This window comes from Lagopus leucura, unplaced genomic scaffold, assembly GCF_019238085.1.
Source record: "Lagopus leucura isolate 7727_CA_CO unplaced genomic scaffold, USGS_WTPT01 Super-Scaffold_100004, whole genome shotgun sequence".
In the NCBI taxonomy this organism is placed as follows: Eukaryota; Metazoa; Chordata; class Aves; order Galliformes; family Phasianidae; genus Lagopus; species Lagopus leucura.
Window position 1 is genome coordinate 29,740,096 of NW_024962264.1, and position 22,069 is coordinate 29,762,164.

At 42.3% G+C, this 22,069-nt stretch overlaps 1 protein-coding gene across 5 annotated transcripts in view; it reads left to right on the forward strand.

Moving 5' to 3' along the window:
• The window catches only part of RUFY3 (RUN and FYVE domain containing 3), a 52,878-nt gene that overhangs the window by 1,815 nt on the left and 28,994 nt on the right, over positions 1–22,069 (forward strand). For 3 of the 5 annotated variants that reach the window (XM_042870934.1, XM_042870935.1, XM_042870938.1), the window contains exon 2: positions 4,761–4,948. The exons of 1 other annotated variant lie outside the window; for it this stretch is intronic. In XM_042870934.1, coding sequence (XP_042726868.1) covers positions 4,771–4,948 — 178 coding nt within the window. In that variant the 5' untranslated portion in view covers positions 4,761–4,770. Of the gene's footprint in view, positions 1–4,760; positions 4,949–15,685; positions 15,705–22,069 lie in introns of those variants that run through there. One more of the 5 variants, XM_042870937.1, reaches the window with a different exon arrangement.

The following is a 22,069-nucleotide window of genomic DNA, read 5'->3' on the forward strand; positions in this document are numbered from 1 at the left end:
GTGCTCCGGTTATTTTTGGAGTTAAGATAAGCTGAGGAGTGAGAAGAAGGCTATTTTTGCATCTTGTGCCTGGATTAAAGATGTGACGTACTCTGTGAAGACTAATCCCTCTCTACTTAGCTGTAAACTGAAAAGATTTAAGTGAAAGGTGTTTCCTGCTTAGATCATGAGTTCTTCTCTTCGGTGTCATTTCCATAAGTTGCAATAAGAATAATGTCTTTGTATTGATATTTGCCTCTTAAAGCGGGATAGTGACTAACGCAGTGGGGAGGCAATATTGCAGAATATTTTGAAAGTTTATTTGAAGTAGTGTTTATTTGAAGTAGGTTGCAGAAGCTTTTGATGCCAGCAGCACCTGCTTTCTTGATACAGATGGTTCCAATCAGAGAGAGAATAAGAGGAAGACTTATGCTGAGCTGTAGTAAATACTCAGAATACTTCTTAAATGCTGTAAAAGCCACTTGATTATGCTGCCTTCCTTGCTCCCACTCAAAGCCTGCCGGAGGTATTTGATTCCTTAAATCTCTGTACTTCACAGTAATAAGAGAACAAAGTTTGTCACTTGTTCAGGAAACAGATTCTGATCCCAATTTCCAGTGGTCACAGCTGGCACAGCCACTGAAAGGAAGGCGGGGCAGCTGGTGGTGTGTTGGTGCAGGCTGAAGTCAAAGGGGAGGAGAGAGAGGTTGCATGAGAGCAGAAGTTGTGTTCTTGGATCTGCCAGCAAGAGTTTTGCATATCAAGGAAGAAAATAGAAAGACCAGAATTGTTTCACATAAAAGTGTGGGAGCTGCCTTACTGGACTGGAATGACAAGCTGTCTGATCTTATGCATCAGTCACAAACATGCTACCTGCTTTACAAAAACATGCACAAACTTGCTTATGATTCATGCTTATCTTATGCTGTGGTATGAAAGCTGGTGTTTCATCATAATTTTTTAATCTTGTCTGCGTGGAATTATCTGCTCCTGTACTCTCTCTCAAGATGATGAGCAGCTGCTCAGAGCCCTGTGGTATGTCTGAGCTGTTGCCGTCAGGTAGTTTCCTTTTGACAGTGCTTCCAATCTGTGTAGTGTTGATAGCTTTTCTTTTTTTCTTTTTTTCTTTTTTTAAATATGGTTCAGTGGTCTCCTGCGATTTTAAATAACCAGAAGTCATGCAGTCATCTGAAGCAGTAATCTCATCTGCCAACGCTGCCGTTTTGCTGTCTGGCTGTTGTGCAGCCCCTGTGCAGCCATCGGGGGGGGGAAGTTCTCTGCTAAGGAACGAAGGTCGGGGTGGTGGCAGGTTGGTTGTGCCGGCGCTAGAAGCACAAGGGCTCAAAGGTGCCCTCAGGAGTCTGAAAGGTGGTTTAGGGGATTGGTTTGTCATTGTTTAGACCTTTTTTCATTTTAAAAGCTGAATAAATTGGAAATACTCTCCAGTACAACTGAGATTTGAAACGCTGCTGGATGGTGGAATGGTTTGCTTTCAAACTGTGAAGTGCTAAAATTCAAACATATTTGCCAACTGCTGTGTTTTGTAATCTGGCCAGAGCCTCTATCCTGCTTTGCCAAAGTGTGGTTAGTACTAGATTTTTCTAGGACTGCTCCAAGCATCTGACTTGTTTAAGGTTCAGAAAGAGATCCTTCATTGACTGACCTCCCCTTCCCTTATAACCTGCACTTGACCATTCACTGAACCCAAACCCTCCTACAGCTCCAGCGCTTGGCATCAAGTTGTGAGGAATTCTTTTTCAAAGGCTTTATGAAAGCTACAAGTACATGATACTGTTGTTTTATAAGATTCTTTGTTGCTTTATAACTCTGAGACCCAGGGTAGGGGTAGAGGTTTCATGTCCTTTTTTCTGGGGGGGGGGGGGGAAGATTCGATAGATCACACAGGATAGCTCTTGTGTTGCGGGGTTTTATTGTTTTGTTTTAGTAAAATCAGTTACAATCAATCAGGTTTTCAGCATCTGCGGAGACGTTTTGGTGTTGTGCTTCAAGGAAATATAACTTTTATTGAGGTGAGGTAGCTGTTTCTTCTAGTCTAGCAATTGTTCAAAGTGTGACAGGTGATATATTCTGTCTGTGTTGTGTGAGGTGTGCTCATGAAACAAAATATTTCAGAAGCAATATTTTGATTTACTTTCATAAAATCGTGAAGGCTGGGAAAGACCTGTAAGATCACCTGGTCCAATCCCATCCCACTAATGCCCACTGACCACAGCCCTCAGTGCCCCATCTCCATGGTTCCTGAACACCACCAGGGACGGTGACTGCACCACCTCCATGGACAGCCTGTGCCACTGCATCACTTCAGTTTTCCTTGATTAAAAATCCCTGTGCAGTATTTAGAGCAAAAACGTTGCATAAGGAAAGCCTGAAAACACACCTGGGCTGAAAAGGGCGGAGTGGCTGCTTTTATCTCTTCATGGTCAGAAGAAGCAGATGGCATACAAGGAAACCAGTAGAATAATACCTAAAGAAACTTCTGCTGTGATCATTCTGTGTGGGTCATTTGTCAGTGCTGAAGCCAGTGGAAGACCATTGTTTTGAAGTGGGAGCTGCAGGGTTGCACCCAGTGTTATTTGTAGTTACAATTGACAGTTACATACATCAGTTTACAAAATAGCTCGTGGTAATTTGTTGACTCTTAAGAGTTTATTCTGATGATTTGCTGTTTGTTTGGACTGCTTCAGAAAGCAAGAGCAAAGGGCACAGTGTTCTGTAGCTGTGTAAGACAACTTTCACTGGTTTTTGGACTAGTGAGATGTGAGTGCTGAAACTGGAGCTTGTTGAGAGGACATACAAGTATGATATGAGCTAGTGTGTCAGCATGTGATATCAAGCCCATTCCTTCTTAGACAGAGGGAACAGTAGTAACTGTTGTTATCTGTCATGTAATTCTTCTTTCCATCACTGTAATAACATGCTGCGTGGCTTTTTCTTTTAGTGTAGTGGGGAGAAAGAGGTGCTGAGTGAGAATGCTGTGTGCCAAGCAGGAAGTTTTCACTGGAAGCAGCAGCTTTCTCTTGCTTGGTGGAAAAAACAGTGAACTTTCTGTGGTTTTTTTTTTTTGTTTGTTTTGTTTTTTTCTCCAGTTTCATTTTGAATTTTTGATATACTGAGTGCTTTCTTAAAAAAATAAAAAAAAAAAAAATAGCTTTGTGAGTTGGCATTTGGATTTCTGCATCGAGGGATTGTTTTTTGTTTTATCTTTATTAGAAATGGATATGTTTTTTCTGGCATTTCTTTAGGGAAAAGTATACAGTCTGTAATTGAGGTCCTGTGAGCAATCATCCCTGTGTTCCCATCGATGTGCTTTGTTGGTGAACAGTCAGCTTCTGCTCACTTCTTTGGGTGGGTGCTGGGGACGAGCCTCCATTTCAGATGGATGCTGCCCACCTACTCTCTGCCACATACTGGAGCCACTCAAGAATAGAACCGTCCCACAGCTCCCGGGAGCGGAAATCCTGCATCATGTTGCTGGCTGAATAGTGACTGAGGATAAGAAGGCTCTCAGTGGGCTGGCATGGAGCAGCGCTGCCTTCCGTGCCCCAGAGATGGGATGTGTGGGCCGAGGCATGGAGGAAGTTCATCTGGGTGCACGGGACTGCTGTTTGGCTCTTGAGACACTGAGAGCCCGTTTCTGTGCCTGCTGAGAGGTGCTGCTTCATCCTGAACTTCACCTGAGCAATACCTGCTTTCAGCTGATGCTTTTGAAGTTCTGAGATTGTTGCATACCTCCATATGTTTGTGTTGTTCCTCACTGTTCTCCGGTTGTGCGAGTGCCCTTCTCAAACATCTTAATCCTACCTTACTGAAGTGCTTAGCTGTAGAGCTCTTTTTTTTTTTCTCGTTGTTTCCCGAGCTGATAAATCAGTCCTAAAATTTCTCTATGCATGGGAAATCTTAGCTCAAAGGTACCACATGAGGGGGTTGCACAACAAAAATAGAATGGAACTGCGCACCTGCTGTGAAAACAAAGGTACTTACTTCACTCGTGCAGCGGCATCCAGCGCATGAGAGGAATACAGATGTCTCTTTGTATTCCTTGCACTGCTCTTTGTAGTACGGGGGCGGCTGATGAGAAATCCGTGCTGTGCTGCTCGGAAATTGCCCAGCAGAGCCTGATGAGAAGCTGCTGGGGATGATGAGACCTAATTGCCGTCCCTGCATCAGCAGCGCCTATAAAGCATCCTGGGAATTGCTCGCCCCACGCTCAGAGCAGCTGGTCACATGAGCTTGAATTTTCAGTTCAGTTCATTAGTCAGCCATTTTGGTCAACACCCTGCTTACTGCGCACAACCAATCCTAGCAGCACTCGCTGCCCTGCCTGAGCTGGCAAGAAAGGCACCAGCAGCTTCATTTCAGCAAACCTGGAGATCTTTTTCTACGTTCTTCCTTTGTTTTTGCTTGGGTAGCCATCAGAGGAAGCCCTTTTTTTTTTCTTCTTCCTGCATTTTTTTTTTCTTTTAATATTTTTTTTTATCTTTTTTTTTTTTTTCCATCTTTGATGCAGAAGCCAGGTTTCCTGTGGTTGCTTAGGATCAATAGCCTTTAGCATTATCTGAAGACAACGACAGCTGACGAAGAGGAGGGAGGAACAGACGAGCGTGAAGGAGCAACGTTTTTACCTTGCTTTATATATGAAAGGGCCAAAGCAGTCTGTGCGATCCTGAGCATATCTGACCTATAATAGCAAGGTATTTCTTGTTTTCTTCTTCCAAAAGCCCTTCTTCTTAGTTCTTTTTTCCCTGTTGTTGTCGTACCAGCTGAGTCATCATGTCTGCTCTGACGCCTCAAAGCGACATGCCAACCCCCACCACCGACAAGATCACTCAGGCTGCCATGGAGACCATCTATCTTTGCAAATTCCGAGTGTCCATGGACGGAGAATGGCTCTGCTTGCGCGAGCTGGATGACATCTCGCTGACCCCCGACCCAGAGCCTACCCATGAAGGTACGGTCCAGTTTGCTGCCTCGGGATCCCTGCAGCCGTCGCATTGTTACCGCTGCTGCAAGAGTTGGGAGGGGGTGTCTCCAGGATGAGATGCTCTTGTCCAGCCTGCAGTACCTGGAAATCGTGTGATGTACCAGAAAGCCAACTCAGTGCTTCTCACTGCTCTTGTCTTTTGTAATCCGCCCTTTTAACAGAGACGGATCTGTGCTTTCTTTTTTTTTCTTTTTTTAAATGTATCAGGAAAGATTGGGTTTGTGTCTCAGGAAGGAATGTACTGTGATGTGTATTCCACAAAGCATACTGGTAGCATGCTGACTTCTGTCTGCATACGGTCAGTGGGTAATTTTTGGAAAGCCCCAGGTGATTGCACAGCTGTGCTTATTGTCAGGTGATAATGCCACCATGAGTCTTGCCCCTTGCTTCTGTTGAGCATGCTGCTGTTTATTATAGCTCAGGAGCCTGGAATGTGGAGGTATAAGACATCTTGCTTTTTATTGAGAATAGCTTTGTAATCTGGGCTGATGGTGAAAACAATTTAATACCGGGTCACGTGAAGTGAGAACTGAAAGCTTTGTGAGACAGAAATGGAGAAGACAGCCACCCACTGCATCTCCTCCTTGCCCTTGGTAGGGCAGAGTTTCTGCAGAAATTGATTGTAAGATGGTCTTGTGCTTCCAGAGTTACTTAGCATCAATACTGCTGGGTTCTGAGTGACGCATGGGGGACGCTGAGCATCTTTCAGTCCTGCAGTGAGGGAATTCCATCTTTGCACTCCAGGCTGCTTTCTGTTAATAGTTAAGTATGATTCCACCAAGTAGCCTTGATTGGCCCATTTGATGGGGTTTGTCAAATCAGTAACATCTTTCTCTACTGTTGTCTTGTGGATGCAGCAGTTTAAATTGTTCTGTGAATTTGGGCTTTAAACTTAACTGAGCAGCGGCAGCTGTTGGGTTTGGATTTGCTTGCCAAATGGGGGATTAGAGAGGGATTTCAAAAGCAGAGGCTGACATTCCCTCTGAAGCACATCCCAGCATTTCGGTGAGGTGCTGTGGGCTCAGGGTGCAGCAGTTCAACTGACTTGCAGTTTCCATGTTCTTGTATGTGGCATGGACTTAGGCAGTCTTCTATGGTATTAGACTTCATTTTGTTTTGTTTTAACAGAGTCTTCTAGTGTTGATAGATTGATCTTTGTTCTCTCTGTCTCCTTCTTCCTCCGTCTTTCTGATAAACACTAGCCTCCCTTATGATTTGTCACTCTGGGGTTAGTAAATGACCTGAGCAGTCTAGGGCACTCTGGAAAACCTCTCTGTCACACTGCAAGTCTGTTAGTTAGGTCCTTGTTCTCATACGAGTCTCTTTCTCTCTCCTTTCCTCCTTACTTTAGTCAAGCTCAAGGCAGGATAGGCTTAGATAATTCCATCTACCCCGGTGCACGGCCTTAAGTTTTTCTGGATTACCTTTCCCAAATATATTGAAAATGTGTCTCTATAGCATACAAAGTGCACTCTTGTAGGCAATGAAAGCACTAATACTGGACTAAAGCTTCCCAAAGTACAAAAATAATTGTTTTAAATGCTCTTATTATAGGCAGTCTCTTGCAGGTACCAGAAGGGTTTGGTTGGAAAACAATATTTGCTTATTTCACTGCAATATTGATTCTAATGTCAAAAAAGAATAAAAAGAGAGATGTATGAAAATGACCTTTATGGAGATATTTATACATTTATAATGTAACGTTGCTTGTTGGAAGGGAGAAAGACTTGATCCAAATTATGTTATTAACAGAGATAAGACGTGTTCATAACAGGAAAGCTGACACAGCTTTATCCCTAGCATTGGAGCTGCTGTTACTGCATCAGCACTGCTCCTGTGTCCTCTGTGCGCGGGGATGAGGGGACAGGAAGACAGCTTGCAGATGTTGGGTGCTCCTCTGAGAGGGAAAACAAGGAGTGAGGGCTTGTTCTGTAGCTTCCCTGTAATTCTAATGTAGGAAGGTAGGAACTGAAGGAGAAAAAGAAAAAAAGCCCAGGAGTTCTGCCAAATGCGTAATGAGAAATTGTATTTTTTTCTTACAAATCAAGACATAAAATCGGGATGTAGTTCAGTCACGTATCTGAAAGAAGGATTCTGAAAGAAGGATTTAACCCCTGTTGCTGTCCTTCAGCTCTTGCTGCTTCCCAAAAGGTTTTGCCTTTGGGCTCTCTCCACTGATTTGCTGTGCCCTCTTGCCATCCTGCTTTCCTCCTCCTCCTCGCTGTCTGTACTCCTGCTGGGCTGCTCTCATGTGACATGTGGTGGTGACTCAGTCAGTGAATGAGGTTGGAGACCTGGGGACTGTGGCTTCTCCTCCTGGCTTCCCAGTTTTTTCAGCTGTACATCTTGCAGGCCTGACACCTTCCTGCTTTGCTTCACGTGGTCGGCTGCAGTGTGATGCTCTGCTTCTTGTTTTTAAAGATGCTTTTTTGTTGTTGTGGTTCTACCACAGTCAGTGCAAAACAAGTGAAGTAACTGAAAAAACTGGATTGCTGCTAAATAAAAAGCTGCAGTAATTTGTTTATTTTTCTTTCTAGTGAAAGCAGATTGTAAACAGGGATTAATTTTATTGCTGCTGCTTTTTTTTTCTTATTGACAGTTCGAGCAGGTTACTTAGGAAACGTGGTTTAAATCTGAAAGAGGAAGTTAAAGGAAGTGATTCTTGCTTAGCCTGGTTTTGTATCCCTCATCAAAACCCCATGTTTTAGTTCCAGTGAGAAAGAGACTTCAGATGATATCTCAGCAGTGCCAGCTCATGGCAATGCAATGCTTTGGGGAGCTGGAGGCCAGTGCTGTACTCTCTGCTTTTGCTCCAAGGGCTCCCCAAGCAGAGGCCGCTGGTGCTTGCTGTTCTCAGGGCTGACCTTGTTGCTCTTAAACAACAGTTCTGAATTAGGAACTCTGAAGTGTACTGTGCTGTGCACGCATCACAAGGTGGCGAAATGCGGCACAATTGGCTTTTGTACTCTTGTTTGTTTGTAACAGATGTAGTGGTTGTTGAGGCACCCTTAGAGACTGGGCTGGGAAAAAGTGCCTGCATAGACAAGATTGAACACTGATGGGAACTTTTAGAGAAGGTGCCAAATGGACCTGTACAGTTCTTACTGTTTGGTAGATTTCTATTTTGAATAAGCATTCTTCATGAGAGCTTCATGCTAGAGCAATGAAATCTTAATCCTCACCTGATCAGCTTCTAGTTGAGAGCAGAAAGAATGTAATAGCTGTGCGATCTGAAATTGTGTGCTATCAAGTGTTGCAGTATCACTTAAACAGAGCCGTAAAACCAACATCTGCTTGCAGCTACTTTTCCATCCTTCTTGCACGTTTCAAAATGGTTTAAAGAAGCAGCAAGATCTCATTAGCTATGTTTTTGTTTTGCAAATAAGTAGCTTCTCAGTGCTAAAGTTTGCATGCTGCGGGCTGTGAGAATCGCCTTATTTCAGGCTGGGGAGCTGCAGTACTCTTCAGTTTGGTCCAAATTGTGTGACACTCGCAGCCCAGCCTGGTACGAGCCCTCAAGTGTGGGGACTGAGGTCCTGCTATAAAACTGCACAGAGCAAAATGCACCTAGGAGGAAACTCTGGCAACTGTTTTGTTGTACCTTTTTTTTCCAGTGGTGTGGAATAGAAGCAAACTGCTGGGAGAGGTGGGAATGGCTTTAGGAGTTGTATCTTTTACATTATAAAACAAATCTCGTGTAAGCACCCTGCTGAGGGTAGCAGAGACCTTTTGCACTTTCAAAGAAACCGCATGAGTTTGGTTTTTTTTATTGTAAGAAAAGTACCTCTTCTGGTGGCAGAAACCCCTAAGCAGGGCAAAAGTTTGAGGAGGCTTAAAGAAGTGCATGGATTGCCAGATACTCCTAGGTCGTATAGCCTCCTCATAGGCATGAGCTAGAGACTTGATTTAATACAACAAATGTAAGGTTGGTTATGGGTAAGGTGTGTGAATTACGCTCTGTTAAGAATCACAGTCTTTTGAATAGTAGTTAGGCCATGTAATCCAGGCAGCACATAGTCTTTATTGCATTGCTTTTCACTGTCATCCTCCTGTAGAACAGGAAGGAGATGTCCTCCTTGCTGCATTTGTGCTGAATCCCATCACAAGCCAGGAGCTGCTGAAGGAAGGGCAGGACAGAGGCAACAGGACTCCAAACCAAAGGAAAATGAAGTTTTAAAGCTCTTCATGGCAATCAGTATTATATGCCAGTCCTCAAATGAATTGAAAAATGAATGCCCTGTAAGGTATAAGGACGAGGGTGACGTCAGCTCTAGTTCTGTTTTGATTTAAAGTTTAAACTTTTTATAATTCTTTTCCATGTTATAATTGGCAAATAGCATTCAAGAATTGTTTGCTTTTCTAAGCTTGCTCAGCCTAAATGAAGTGCAATGAGCTTGGGAAATATGGAGAAAGCTTCTTTCCCTGAGAAATAATTGGAAGCTGCAGAGAAACATTTTGGGTGCCAACCAAGATGCAAAATGAAAAATTGGAGAAAAAAAGTGTGTTTTCTTTTTCTTTTTCAGTGTGCATGTGTTCAAAATAGAATAGGCAATTTCCCATTGCAGTTATTCATGAATTTCTGCTTGGAAAAAGACTGACTGTGGAGAAACAGTAAATGATCTCAGTTATGTGCATGCAATTGCAAGGTACATACCTTGTTTATTGCAGTTTGTAAAGTCAGTGATGGCAACAGCCTTTAAAAGAAAATCATAACAGTGCTGTTTTTTTCACTATAAAATATTGAAGTCAGTTATTGCAATTGGTGATGAAAGCACAAGCTGTTGGTGCTGTAAGGTGAGGTAAAGAAAGCAGTTCAAAGGATCGTTAAGGTTGGAAAAGAGCACTATGATCATCCGGTCCAACCATCAGCCCAGGCCTACTATGTCCCTCAGCTCTGTATGGCCAGATGCTGGGTAAGATGCAGTGACTGGGAGAACAGTGGCAGTAGGAGCAGTGTGACAGCACAGGGATTGAGTCGGTGTGTGATGCATGGCTGGAAGAAGTAGATAAAAGCAACTGTTATCTGCAGAGAGCAGACTGCACCAGAGTCAGCAGCATCAGCTGAGAGCAAGCAGAGGCTTGCGGGGGCACATTGGTACCTGTGCATGCTATGTTCTCTCTTTTGGTCTCCTGCCCTGCAAAGAGAGCTGGGACTTGTGTAATTCTGTGGCCTTGCAGGCACGTGGCAGTGCTGCAGGGTGGGAGAATGTGTTTGGTAAGCAGTTTTGGTAGCCATTTTTCAACCTTCCAGTTTTGGATATAGCTTGCCCAGGCAGAAACTGCAGGCTGAAATGAATTGACTTCTTGTTTCTAGTGTACGCAGACTATCTGTCTCCATTTTTAGGTAGTAGGTTTTATTTTTTTTTTTAATATTATTTTATTCTGATCTATGTACAGTGGCCATTTCTGGTGGTTTTGGATCGCACGTTATTTCAGCATGATGCTGAACCCCTCTTTGGGTTGTCCCTTTTGTTGCTGGCGCTACATGAACTACCTGATTTGCAAATCTCTTGGAAAGAATTACTCATTACCTCTCTCTGTGCATACCTTTACTGACCAGCTTAATTATTCCTTATTAAATGTATTATTTCTCATTCCTAAGGCAATAAATAAGGGGATCGTGCAATGTAAATAAACACAACAATATGACTATAGCTTTCCTTCAGTGGTAAAGCTATTAGTTGTCCATGCAATGAAGGAAAATGTTAGTCTTAAAGAAGGAAGGCTAAAAGACATGAATACAGTCTGTCCTATTTCTGAGAAAACTCTTCCCTTGTGGGATGCTTTGGCCCAGGAGAAAACAAGCAAGTGTTTAAGGCAGCAGACTAAAAGTTAAAATTGGAGAAATAATCCTATAATTTACATTCTAATGAGTGCATGTGTCAGCATTTCTTCCACTCACATCCATCTGGCCACCAGCATGGATGGTGCTTCTTCCCTTTAGGGCATGATAAGGCATAACTGGCAGTGAAACTGTCCGTACCTTCTGGTTGTACTTAGGGTTGCTGTAGGTTTCCACTTACTGCTCAGAGGACCTTTGAGTGAATCTGAGAAGTGCTGTGGTTTGTTGATGAGGCACAGAGGAGTGTTCTTTCCTTCCAGAGGAAAAAGATCTCAGAGTGCTTTGGGTATTGGTGCTTAAATGAAAGAAGTGTGTTTGTGTACTGAGGGGGAGAAGAGGATCAAGACAGCTCCCCTTGTTGCTTGCCATTTTTCTTTGCAGTTTGGTTAGATTTAGTTCACTGTTGTCTCGATTCCTGAGTATGTTGTTTGGCCGTAATTGACTCATCAGCTCTTCTGTAGGTCTTATTTCCCATGTGTCAGCTGTTCTCACTGCTTTGCTCAGAGCTTTTGTCAGTTGAGGCAGATAACCAGGAGCAGAGGGGGTTTGATAGAAGTGCCCTGAGACAGCCTGAATGCAATATGGCTGTCTTTCCTGCTCTTGGCCTTTAGCTGATGTCTTCCCTACATATCACAACAACCGCTGTGGGCTACCTTAAAAATAACCTCTTTATTGGTAAGCAGAACATAGGGACCCCAAAACAAGCTGCATTTCTGTTTGTAAATCTTCAGCACAGTTAACGCTTTGTGTAAGCATCTGTACAAAAACTAGTGGATTTAGGTCAGGTTTCTCATAGCAGCCAAAATACTTTGTGTATCAGGCTCTGTTTTCACTTCTCAAAATTGGTGTGTTTTTTTTTTGTTTTTTTTTTCCTTATTGCTTTTCTGACCCGTTAGCTTCTCCTTATAGATTAATTAATGACTCTGTATGTCTGTACTCAGCTCTGGTGAGGCCACACCTGAAGCACTGTGTTCAGTTGTGGGCCCTCACTACAAGAAAGTCATCGAGGCCCTGGAGCGTGTCCAGAGAAGGGCAGTGAAGCTGTGGGGTTTGGAGCACAAGTCTTATGGGGAGCGGCTGAAGGAGCTGGGGTTGTTCGGTCTGGAGAAGAGGAGGCTCAGGGGAGACCTTATGACTCTGCAGCTGCCTGAAAAGAGGCTGTGGTGAGTTGGGGGTTCTTCTCTTCTCCTGGGTAACGTTGATAGGATGAGAGGAAATGGCCCTACACTGAGCCTGGAGTGGTTTAAGTTGGGTATATAGGACAAACTTATCTGGAAGTGTGGTGATGTGCTGGCACAAGGTCATGGTGGAATCACCATCCCTGGAGGTGTTCAAGAGACACAGAGATGCGGCACTGAGGGACGTGGTCAGTGGGCATGGAGAGGATGCGCTGGGGCTGGATTGGATGATCTGAGCGGTCTTTTCCAGCCTTCTTGATTCAGTGGTCCAGTGACTTCAGATGTGAACAGAACACATGGACTGGGAGGCAGTGTGTGTTGGGGAATTTGCAGTTCTTTTGTTAGGCTTACTGCAAATCCCAGGAGTTTGCTTGTAGGTGATATCCAGTACAATCTTAAGATGCCCTTCTCTGGACACGCTCCAGGGCCTCGATGACTTTCTTGTAGTGAGGGCCCACAACTGAGCACAGTACCTGAGGTCTGAGTACAGATATACAGAGTCATTAATTAATCTGTAAGGAGAAGCTAATGGGTCAGAAATGTTAAAGCTGGCAGTGCTCGTTGCACATCATTTCTTAATGAACGTGTTCTGCATAGGCAGTTTGAGGGAAACAGGTTAAGTTGTTGTATAGCTCGGGTCTATGAGTAGCGTTCTATAGTCAATGTGTAGCTGAGCATTTATTAAAAGACACATGTTCACTTGTTCAGATCTATTTAAAATACCACAGAGATGCTTCTGCTGCATATTTGGGAACTCAAGCAGTTTCCTTCTTTTGAGACACCTGTTACGAAGCACTGTAAAATGAATCTGATGCTTTTTTTATCCCTGCACTACCCACAGCATGAAAATCCACAGCCTTGGCTTCCCCTGCACGTAGTCAGCTTTTGCATGTAGTGTGTTGTTGTGACACTGCTTAGTAGTGTGGCAGCTTGTCACAGAGTGGTGTTACCTTTGGAATGAAACTTTTCTGTAATGGTGTTGGGGGCTGCCAGAAGGTGTAGGAGCATTGTATTGTGGTGCACAGCTGGCTGGGCTTCGGAGAGGTATGGTGTTAGTTGGCTTCTACTCCCAACCTTGTGCTAGGTTCATAATTTCAATCTTAATAATAATCAAGAGCTCTTTCTGTTTAATAGCAGTGTAATACACGAGTATACAGCTTCCTTGCTGTAGTGTGAAGCTGGATGTATCAGCTCCAGCCCTTGATGCTACTGGACTGACTCTTGTTTTCCAACCAGTTGAGATCTCTGTTTTGCTGACATTGCAGTGGTTAAGAAAATAACTTTAAAATGCATTATTCTTAAAATAATGGATAGGATTTTCATATTAATATATCTGTCATTAAAGTGCTTCAGTTTCTTCAATGCCTTTTCATTTGCTGCAGTGTGATACTCAGTTCCCCACTACTGCTCTTCCTGTGAATCTGGTTGGAGCGTGGCAGTTCTTCTATGAAAACTTCATCTGGGTTTAAACTTGGTATCCATGTTATCACTGGTGTGTTATCACCATCATACCAAAAGTATTATATTGATCTTAAATGTACTGTGAGGAGGAGCATGGGAGCCGTCAAGTTGAGGCTTTGTTTTTTTTTTCTTTAGGAAGATTTTTTTTTTTAATATTCTAGACAAGTGGAGAAAGCTGTACGTAGTAAAAGAAGAGATGAAATAAACGTATGCAAAGCCTCAGTTAAATGCATGAGGCAATGAACACAAATTTGCAAGGAGATGCTAATTCAGTCTGTTTCTTTTCCTCTAAATCTTTGCAAATACCATAGTGCTTCAGTGCCAGTGTAAATTGATGAATTTCTCACTAGAAAGAGGATGAGATTATTGCCGGTATGGAAAAAAAACAAAAAACAAAAAGCCAAACAAATAAAATTGAATCTGCAGTGGACATTTCATAGAATCATAGAATGGTTTGAGTTGTAAGGGACCCTTAATGGCCATCTGGTCCATCTTCCTGACAGTGAACAGGAGCACCTACAGCTACACAGGTTGCTCAGATCCGCACATTTGTTCGTAAGCTTTACAGGAATTGCTTGCTGAGGGTTTTGGTTTCATTGTTTTCTTAAATAAAAGTAAAAGCCTCCGTTTTTTAGTGTGAAGGAGGAGGCGATCATTCAGCTGTAGCTGGCAGTCACTAGAGGTTTCTTGCCCCTTTCTGTGAAACATTCAGCTCAGACCTGATGTCTGTGGGTTGGGGGTGGGGGGGATTGGACTGCTTGGAATTTGCTGACTTTATTTAGTTTGTGTATTTTTTTAAGCTGATGAGAAATAAAAATCTGTTCTATGTGTGAGCATCGCTATCTGTCACAGCTGTCATTGTACGTGGAGGTCTTGGGTGGCTGCTGGATGTGGAGTTGAGCAAAGATGGAGGCCTAGAGGAGCAGAGGTGATAAATGCTTGGCTTACATGGTGCCTATGTGGTACACTTAGAGAGGGGTTTGAAACTGCAAAATCACCAATGAGGAAGATGTGAAAGGTCTACTGATACCTGGCAATTGGCTCTTTACACGTTGCCAAGTTAATTGTTATATATACATAGATACATCTGTTCAGAGATTTTCTTTGCTATTTATGCTTGAGATTAAGGAATAAAGCCCTCAATATTTGATAAGAGAGCATTCACCAATGAATTTGATCTCAGTAGTCAGGTAGGGATTATGGGATGATCAGAATCTAATTTTGATCTTTACATCTGGTGGAAAGTGCTATTAAATAAATGATCACATGTGCACCTAGATTTTGACCTGATTTAATGTTAGAAATGTTAGAAGTATAGCTAGAAAATATTAACTTTATGGACTTGTGTATACAGATGTCTTACACAGGGTTTGCACAGATAAGGAATTATTGAATCACACAAGCATATGCAAAGGCAAAAGGCAAAGTAACCCATGGGCTGTATAATCTGTGGCATTCCAAAGGAGTTCAGGGGGGTATGGAAAAGTGCAAGAGAAATGTCCATTCACCACTGCATTGAGCTACAAAAAACTTCCTGAGACTGCAGGAGGCTTTAACACCTGTAATAAGGGACCAGAAGTGAAGCCATTGGCAGGGGGAGCATCACCAGTGCTCTGCAATTGCAATAGCAGGGAGTTTCTCAAGCAGAACTCTTAGCTGTGTGTAGGAAGGCAGGGGTCAGGAGGTCTGATTGCACTCATCCTCCCCCTCTTTGCCCCTAACAAGAGAAGGAGAAATCCCTGCTGAAGGAAAAGCAGTTTATCAGTTTTGTGGGTAAATTGCCAGGACACAATGGAGGGTTGTCTTCTACTGTTCTCATTATTGCAGTAATGCTTATTCATAAGGGCAGAAGGGAATCATTGGACCATGAAGAAAACTGGTGCAAAACTGATTTCTGAAAATCATCTTTTTGAATAAAACAGTTTCTGAGGATAAGATGATGGCTGGTCAATAGTATTGCAGCATAAGAGGCTTTTGGGGATCAGCTGAATTACTGCTCACAGTGGTATTTTGGTGTTTTTCTTTAACTGTAGTGACGGTGAATGCACTGCTTGTTTGTTAGCACCGAGTCCCGTGGCAGAAGGAGGCTTAGCGATAGGTTTTCTGTGGGAGGGAGGAGGTCCTAACAGGATGTGTACTTTGCTCAGGACTTCGGCATGGTTGGTGTGTGAAGGGGAATAGAGCCTTTCTTGTGGTTTGGACGTTCACCAGTTTTCAGATTAGCGCTCAGGAGAGCAGGCATGTAAGTAAGGAGCTGGAGATAGGCAGGATTCGGATGTCTGGGGCTTTGTCTGTCTTTGTGGGTTCAAAGGTAGGGAATTAGTGGGAGTGCTGAAACAAGTTCTCCCTGTCCTGCCTGATCCTCTCCCAGGATACCTGCCTTCTCCCCGTGCCTGCCAGCCACCTGCAGGCTCCCAGTGAGGAGAAAGGGTTTTTTTCTGATCAAGGCTGCAATGAATCGAAGTTGCAATGACAGCATGAAACCGGTGACCCAAGACTGGGCTGAGCTGGATCACCTCTGCACCGTTTTTCATTTGTTGTAACAGAGTTAAGAGTTCCACTAAAGCCTATTTAAAAAATTCTCGGTGGTGTTTTCCTGAAATGTGCAGAGCTTGCCATGCTTGCTTTTCTGCGTAGTTGTATTTCTTATCTTGGGGGTTCTTTTGGGAGCTGGGTAGGAAAAAACTGAAGCAAATGCTGATGTTGCATAAATACCAAAAGTTGAGTGCTTTGATCTTCTAAAAAAATAATGTTTTTCCTTTTAGGATGTGTTTTATTACAACATTGATTGTCTTAATGAAAAAAAAAAAACAAAACAAGAACCCAGCAAAATTTTTCAAGTTCTATTGAAGGCTGCCTTAATTTGTCTTGAGCTAAAAAAAAAAAAAGCTTCTCTGTATTGCTTTGTGCAGACTAACAAACCCTTTTGTCTTGCAAATTTCTTGCTAATATGAACTGAGTTTTGTATTATGTGAATCTCCCTTTCAGTTATCCTTCCCTTGTACCTTGATTTTGAATCTTTCCTTTAGATCATGGCTTGCATGACATTTTCTTTCTTTTCCTTTCTTTTTGCTGTTTGCAAAGACTCTTGGGAGGATTTGACAGATGTGGTGGAGCAATTGCGTGATGATACTGAAGGTGCGTGCCACACCAACATCTTTCAGCTACTATTTCCACTTACCATTGGCTTTTGATTTATGATTTTGAACCTGGGTGCAAAATGCACTTTTCCTTTCCCGTGCTCATAGCTGTGGCTTTCTGAACGTGCTTGTCTGGTTGTACCAGGTTCACAGCAGAATGTGCTATGTATGCTGGTTGTTGGGTTTCTACTGTTAGTGTGCTAAAGAAAATGTCTTTGATCACTCGCATTTGTGTGTTACTCTTTCAATTGTATTAATTTACACTTAAAATGGGTGTTGTGAAGGATTTTCTGATAAGTTTTACCAGTCCCTTCATGGGTTCTTTGTTGGTTTCTGGATTCTTACTGATCTCTTTTTGAAAATATGGATGTACTCTGACAATGTTGCTTATTTAAAAAACAAAACAAAACCAACAACACAACCAACTGAAGACTTGCTACCAGTTTTGGACCTTCAAGTGAAGGTAGGGAAAATGAATGGAGAGACTTGTTTTCTCATATAAAGTGGATTCTGGGTCAGTTATTTTCCTGATCCTGATATAAATGCACCTTATAAGGTACAACAGTATTTAGGAGATCAATTTTAATTAAGATTTCAGAAATCACCCTGAAGATTCTGAAATACTTCAGAAATATCAAAATGAGACCTTGTAGAAACAATTAAATGTGGCTGTGCATGGTTGGGCTGGAAGTGTTTGCAGCAAAAGGTTAACGAGCTGTTTGGAGACAACGAAGATTTCCTCTCGTGGCTGAGAAGTTTCAGTATTCATCATTAGGAAGAATATAGATTTCACGTAGAAGAGTGAATGGGGCATATATCTACAAATGCCAAATTCCTTAAGAACAGCCGTCCCAGATTAGAAGTTCAGTCTGGGGCTGTTGACATCCACAAGGTGCGAGAGCACACGTCTTGTTATTTCATACTGATAATCCCAAAGGAATAACACCAGCAGATGCATTTCAGCTCTTTTGGCCAATTTGGTGGATTGAACCAGTGGCTGTGGCACAGTGGCTGTTTTCTTACCAGTGTTTTGTTCAGCTTTGGTCTAATTATTGCTGTTAGGGTCTTGTAAGTAAGAGAAACAAAAGAACAACCAATCAATGAAACACCTGCATTTGTTTCTTTATAGCACAATTTATACACTGTATAAATTGTATAACGCTTGGTAAAGCCAAACAGTACAGTTAAATGGAGCACATTTGTATAAGACTTGAGGTTCTAAACAGAACCTTTTGGGTTTTGTAAGGTGCTGATAGAACCTTCTGTGGGTGCCGCCTTTCTGAATTGCTGTGCTGGTCACGCTTGCCTGGTGTGCTGGTGTACTTGGCTGGCTCTTCTCAGCCATGGAAATGTGCTGTCTCCTGACACAACAGTTCCTTCTGCCCAGCACCTCCAGCTTTCTTCCTTTTGTGTTTAAGGAAAAAAAGGATTTGGGTTTCTTTTTTCTTCCCCCCCCCCCCCCCCCCGTGAAAGTGTGTACAGGCTTTTGGTACTTGTGGAGTGAGGTGGTGGTGAAATGTATTTCAAAGCTACATTCAAAATGTCTGTCCTCTGTCTATCTTCCTTGTACCTGCTTGCCATGACCATTGCTCTGTTCTGTTTTTCTGGAAGTCTTAGATGCCCGCTGTGTGCCCTCCCTGGTAATGGAGTGTCTTTCTTCCCCATAGCAAACACGAGGAGTCATAGAATCATTAAGGTTGGAAAAGACCACTAAGATCATCTAGTCCAACCATCACATGAGAGCCTAGCAGAGGATGGTTTCAATCCATCAGTGTCTGAATTATGAAGAGCACAATAGCAAGAACAAATGAGGCAACCGTGTAAACTCAATAAGTGCTGCTTCTCTCCGGAAATGAGATGTCATTTTTATAATCTGCTGTTAGTACAACTGCTTTCCAGGTTATCCCATCCTTCAGAGTAGGCAGGTTGAATGCTGAATACAAAAGAAAAAAATTAGTACAGTATAACATTTTCATCTAGAAATATACATGCCTCTGCTTTTCTATTGTGAACATTCATTGATTTTTTTTTTTTAATTTTTTATTTTTTTTTTAAATTGCTGCTTACTTCTAAGGGAGTTTGTTCATGAGAAACAGAAGGTGTATCACCTCTTCCTCACAATGGTAGTCTGATGTGCATTGCTTTGAAGGCAGTTGAGGACTTGGAATATAAGGAAGTGCCAGGTATGTTTCAGCTAACATAAGAGCTTCAAAAATACATGTGGTTGTTAAACCCATGTTTGCTTTTGCAGCACTGGATAGCTTCAGTTTGCTTCAGCTTGTTTGTCCTTGATGAATGAAAGTCTGTGGATCAGGTAAGAAAGCAAATAGCTCAGGTTGCAGGTGCTCCTCTCTCCCCCCACTTACTACTATGTGACATTCAGCTGGACATCTGGCTGTTAATACCTGGGTGGGAGAGAGGAACATGCACCACACCTTGGTTACCTTGGCCAAAAGCTAGTCTGTTAGCACAGCCTCCTGATGGCAGCTCAAATTTGGGTACCGTGCCCTGGTGTGCAGGAATTTTAAGGAGACCGGGAGCTGAGGCTGCCAGGAGGAGATCTAAAGGAACTATTCCGAGAAAAATGCATGTTGTGCTGCTGCTTCTTGACTGCCTGTCAGTAACAAGCACAGAGACAGCTTTGGTTTTTCCCAGAGAACTTTCTCACCTTCTGCACTGTGAAGTGTGGCAGAACAGAGGCTGGGAACAAGGCGGTTCAAGTCCTTAATTTATCTAGGGATTTGCTTTAGGCATTTATTAGGAATTATACACATGTTCATGATTTCAGAGTCTGAGCAACTAGAACTAATGTCTTTCCTAATGCGAATTTGCTGAACTGAAGCTCAGTGTGCTGTGGGTAGGCTGGTTTGCATAGAAAGCCAATGCTTCATCACTGATGTGTCTCAGTTAATCTGAGTAGAGCATGTGCTGTTTGCAAGGTATTGTTCCTCTGCCATACGAAGCAGAATTCAGATTTGGATTCTTGATTTAAAATTTATTTGCTATATGGAGAGTCTTGATGAAATACTATTCAATAGGCATTACTTTGAGCAGATTTAAGTTGTTTTTTGGTGGTGGTTTTTTTTTTTTTTTTTTTTTTTCCAGATTTTTTAGGTTCCTAGGTACATGAAAAGGGCAGATGTTGCTCTGAATGACATGGTGTAGTGGTATGGTGATGCGTTGGCAGTTGGACTAGATCAAGCTTATCCAACCCATGGGTCACAGCAAGTACATGCAGCTGTGCTTTCTGGTTTGATAAAGGAGTTTGAGAATGCATTTCAAGATTGCCAAAAAAGCCATCCGTTTATGTTTGTGACATCATTTTCAGTTGATAAAAATACATTACCTGCAAGTTTTCAAATGAAATGCATAGAGTTGCAGTCAGATATCCTACTCAAAAATCTGATCGTGTCTCTCTTCTACAGTTTCATAATCCATATCTTAGCAGAGCTAAAGATCTCTTGCTTCACAACCACACCTTATTCATGGGATTGCTTTATGTCAGTACACACATTTGTGAACAGTTACCAAGGATGAATCACATTAAGAATAAAATTTCATTGAAAATCTCTGAACACCTGAGAGCTCACTGAGAATTGTGTGCACTGCCATTGAACCAGGTTGGTGTGTTAGTTTTACAAAAACAAGGGCAAATATCCCACTCCTCTTATGCTGTTGTTCCTTTCTTTTTTTCAGAATTTGTCTTGAAACATTAAAAATTAAGATTTTTTTTTTTTTACTTATATATTAACTATATTATGTATTTTATGAGGGCTGCTCTGAAAGTAGCACTTCCTATTTTGTTATGCAGGTCCACAACATCAGAGGCGGATGTTGGGGGTGCAGCAGCAGAGGTTGAACCTCCCCACCAGTATTCCATTCCTTGCTGTTTCTGTGTGACAGATGGCAGCAGAGGGGCAGTCTAATAGAATGGAGTCTGATGTGGAAGTGTGTATGAAGCAAAGGGGTGGCACTGAATTCCTAGAAACAGTGGCACCCATTGATGTTTATTGATGCCTGCTGAATATTGATGGTGCATTTCAGCAGTGGCAACAGTGGCAGTGGGTTACCTCTACTGGTTCAGATTTATATGAGTGCTTCGTGAAGACTCTTGCTCATCACTGGTGAAAAGGCACAGCCAATGGTGATGAGTGTGTGGAAAAGTAGTGTTTTGTAGCTGAGAATTTGCTCTATCTGGTAGTGTTATTGTGCTTTTTGTAGCTGTTTTAGTTTCCATGGAAATAAATAGGAGACATTACTTTCAGAGCAGCTTACGTATATGTGGCCCAAGACAATTCCTCTTCACTCCATGCAGCCCAGGCAAGCTGGAAGGTTGGACACCTATGGATTATGTGATCTTAGTGGTCTTTCCAACCTTACATTTCTGTGATTTTTACAGGGTTCCTTTGATTCTTAGATGATTTGAAAGGTTGTTCATGGAAGATTCTCAGGAATATTTGCTTTTCATGCTGTTTGCACGTGAATGATTGTGGCACAGTTTTACATCTTCGGCAACCTGTGAATTTGGTATTTTAGGGAAACAACAGGATCATCTCATTATTTAACACCTATCGTTTGAATGGATTGCAAGCCCAGTTGCATGTGATCATGTTCAAGATTGCTGGTTAGCAAAAGTGTCCATCATCTAGAAGCTGCAATTTTTAAATAGCAATATTGTCTCAAACTTAAGATTACTTGAACTGAAATCCAAAAGACATTGAAAGACAAAGTGTAAGGGCCAAGGTTTTACTCTTAATATTTACAGCATGGCATTTATGGTAGGTAGAATATGGACTGAGCTTTTTGCAGTTCAAGACAGAAAGTTGGGGGAGATGCTGGCACAGGCTGGGAATCTCAATGGGGTGTCAGTCGCATTTGATGTCTGTCGAAGAAGAAGATGGCTGAGTTATTCTGGACAGTCTTGCTGTGGGAAAGTCATCTTTGCTTGCTTACTCTGCTTTTTCGGACTCAATTTTGAGATTGTGTACATTGTAGCACATACAACAAGGATATACATTATTTAGGATTTTAGATTTTGAGTATGTCTTTGAGATATTATCATAGTTAATCATAGAATTGTTTGGGTTGGAAGGGGCCTTAAAGGTCACCTCTTTCCAGCCCTGTGCTGTGGGCAGGGTTGCAGCTTCATACGCAGAGTGCCATCATTCACAACATACTGATGAAGAAGCAGTCTTTATTTTGTTAATGTGATTAAAGCATCTTTCAGTGAAATGATATGTTAGTTCTTCAGACCATGATTGCACAACTCTTAAGTGTGAACATATGGCCCTGCTTTTCCCTTCTTTAAATGAATGCTTTAATTCTCTCATGTTCATTAGCTCTTGTCCTTTAAGGTATCTGTTTGTCTTGAAAATACACACATCCATTTTTTCTTTCTCTTTTTAAATTAGTGTTGCATTGACCCCAGTTGGTACGTGGCAGTCACAGACCTTTGACCTGCAGATAG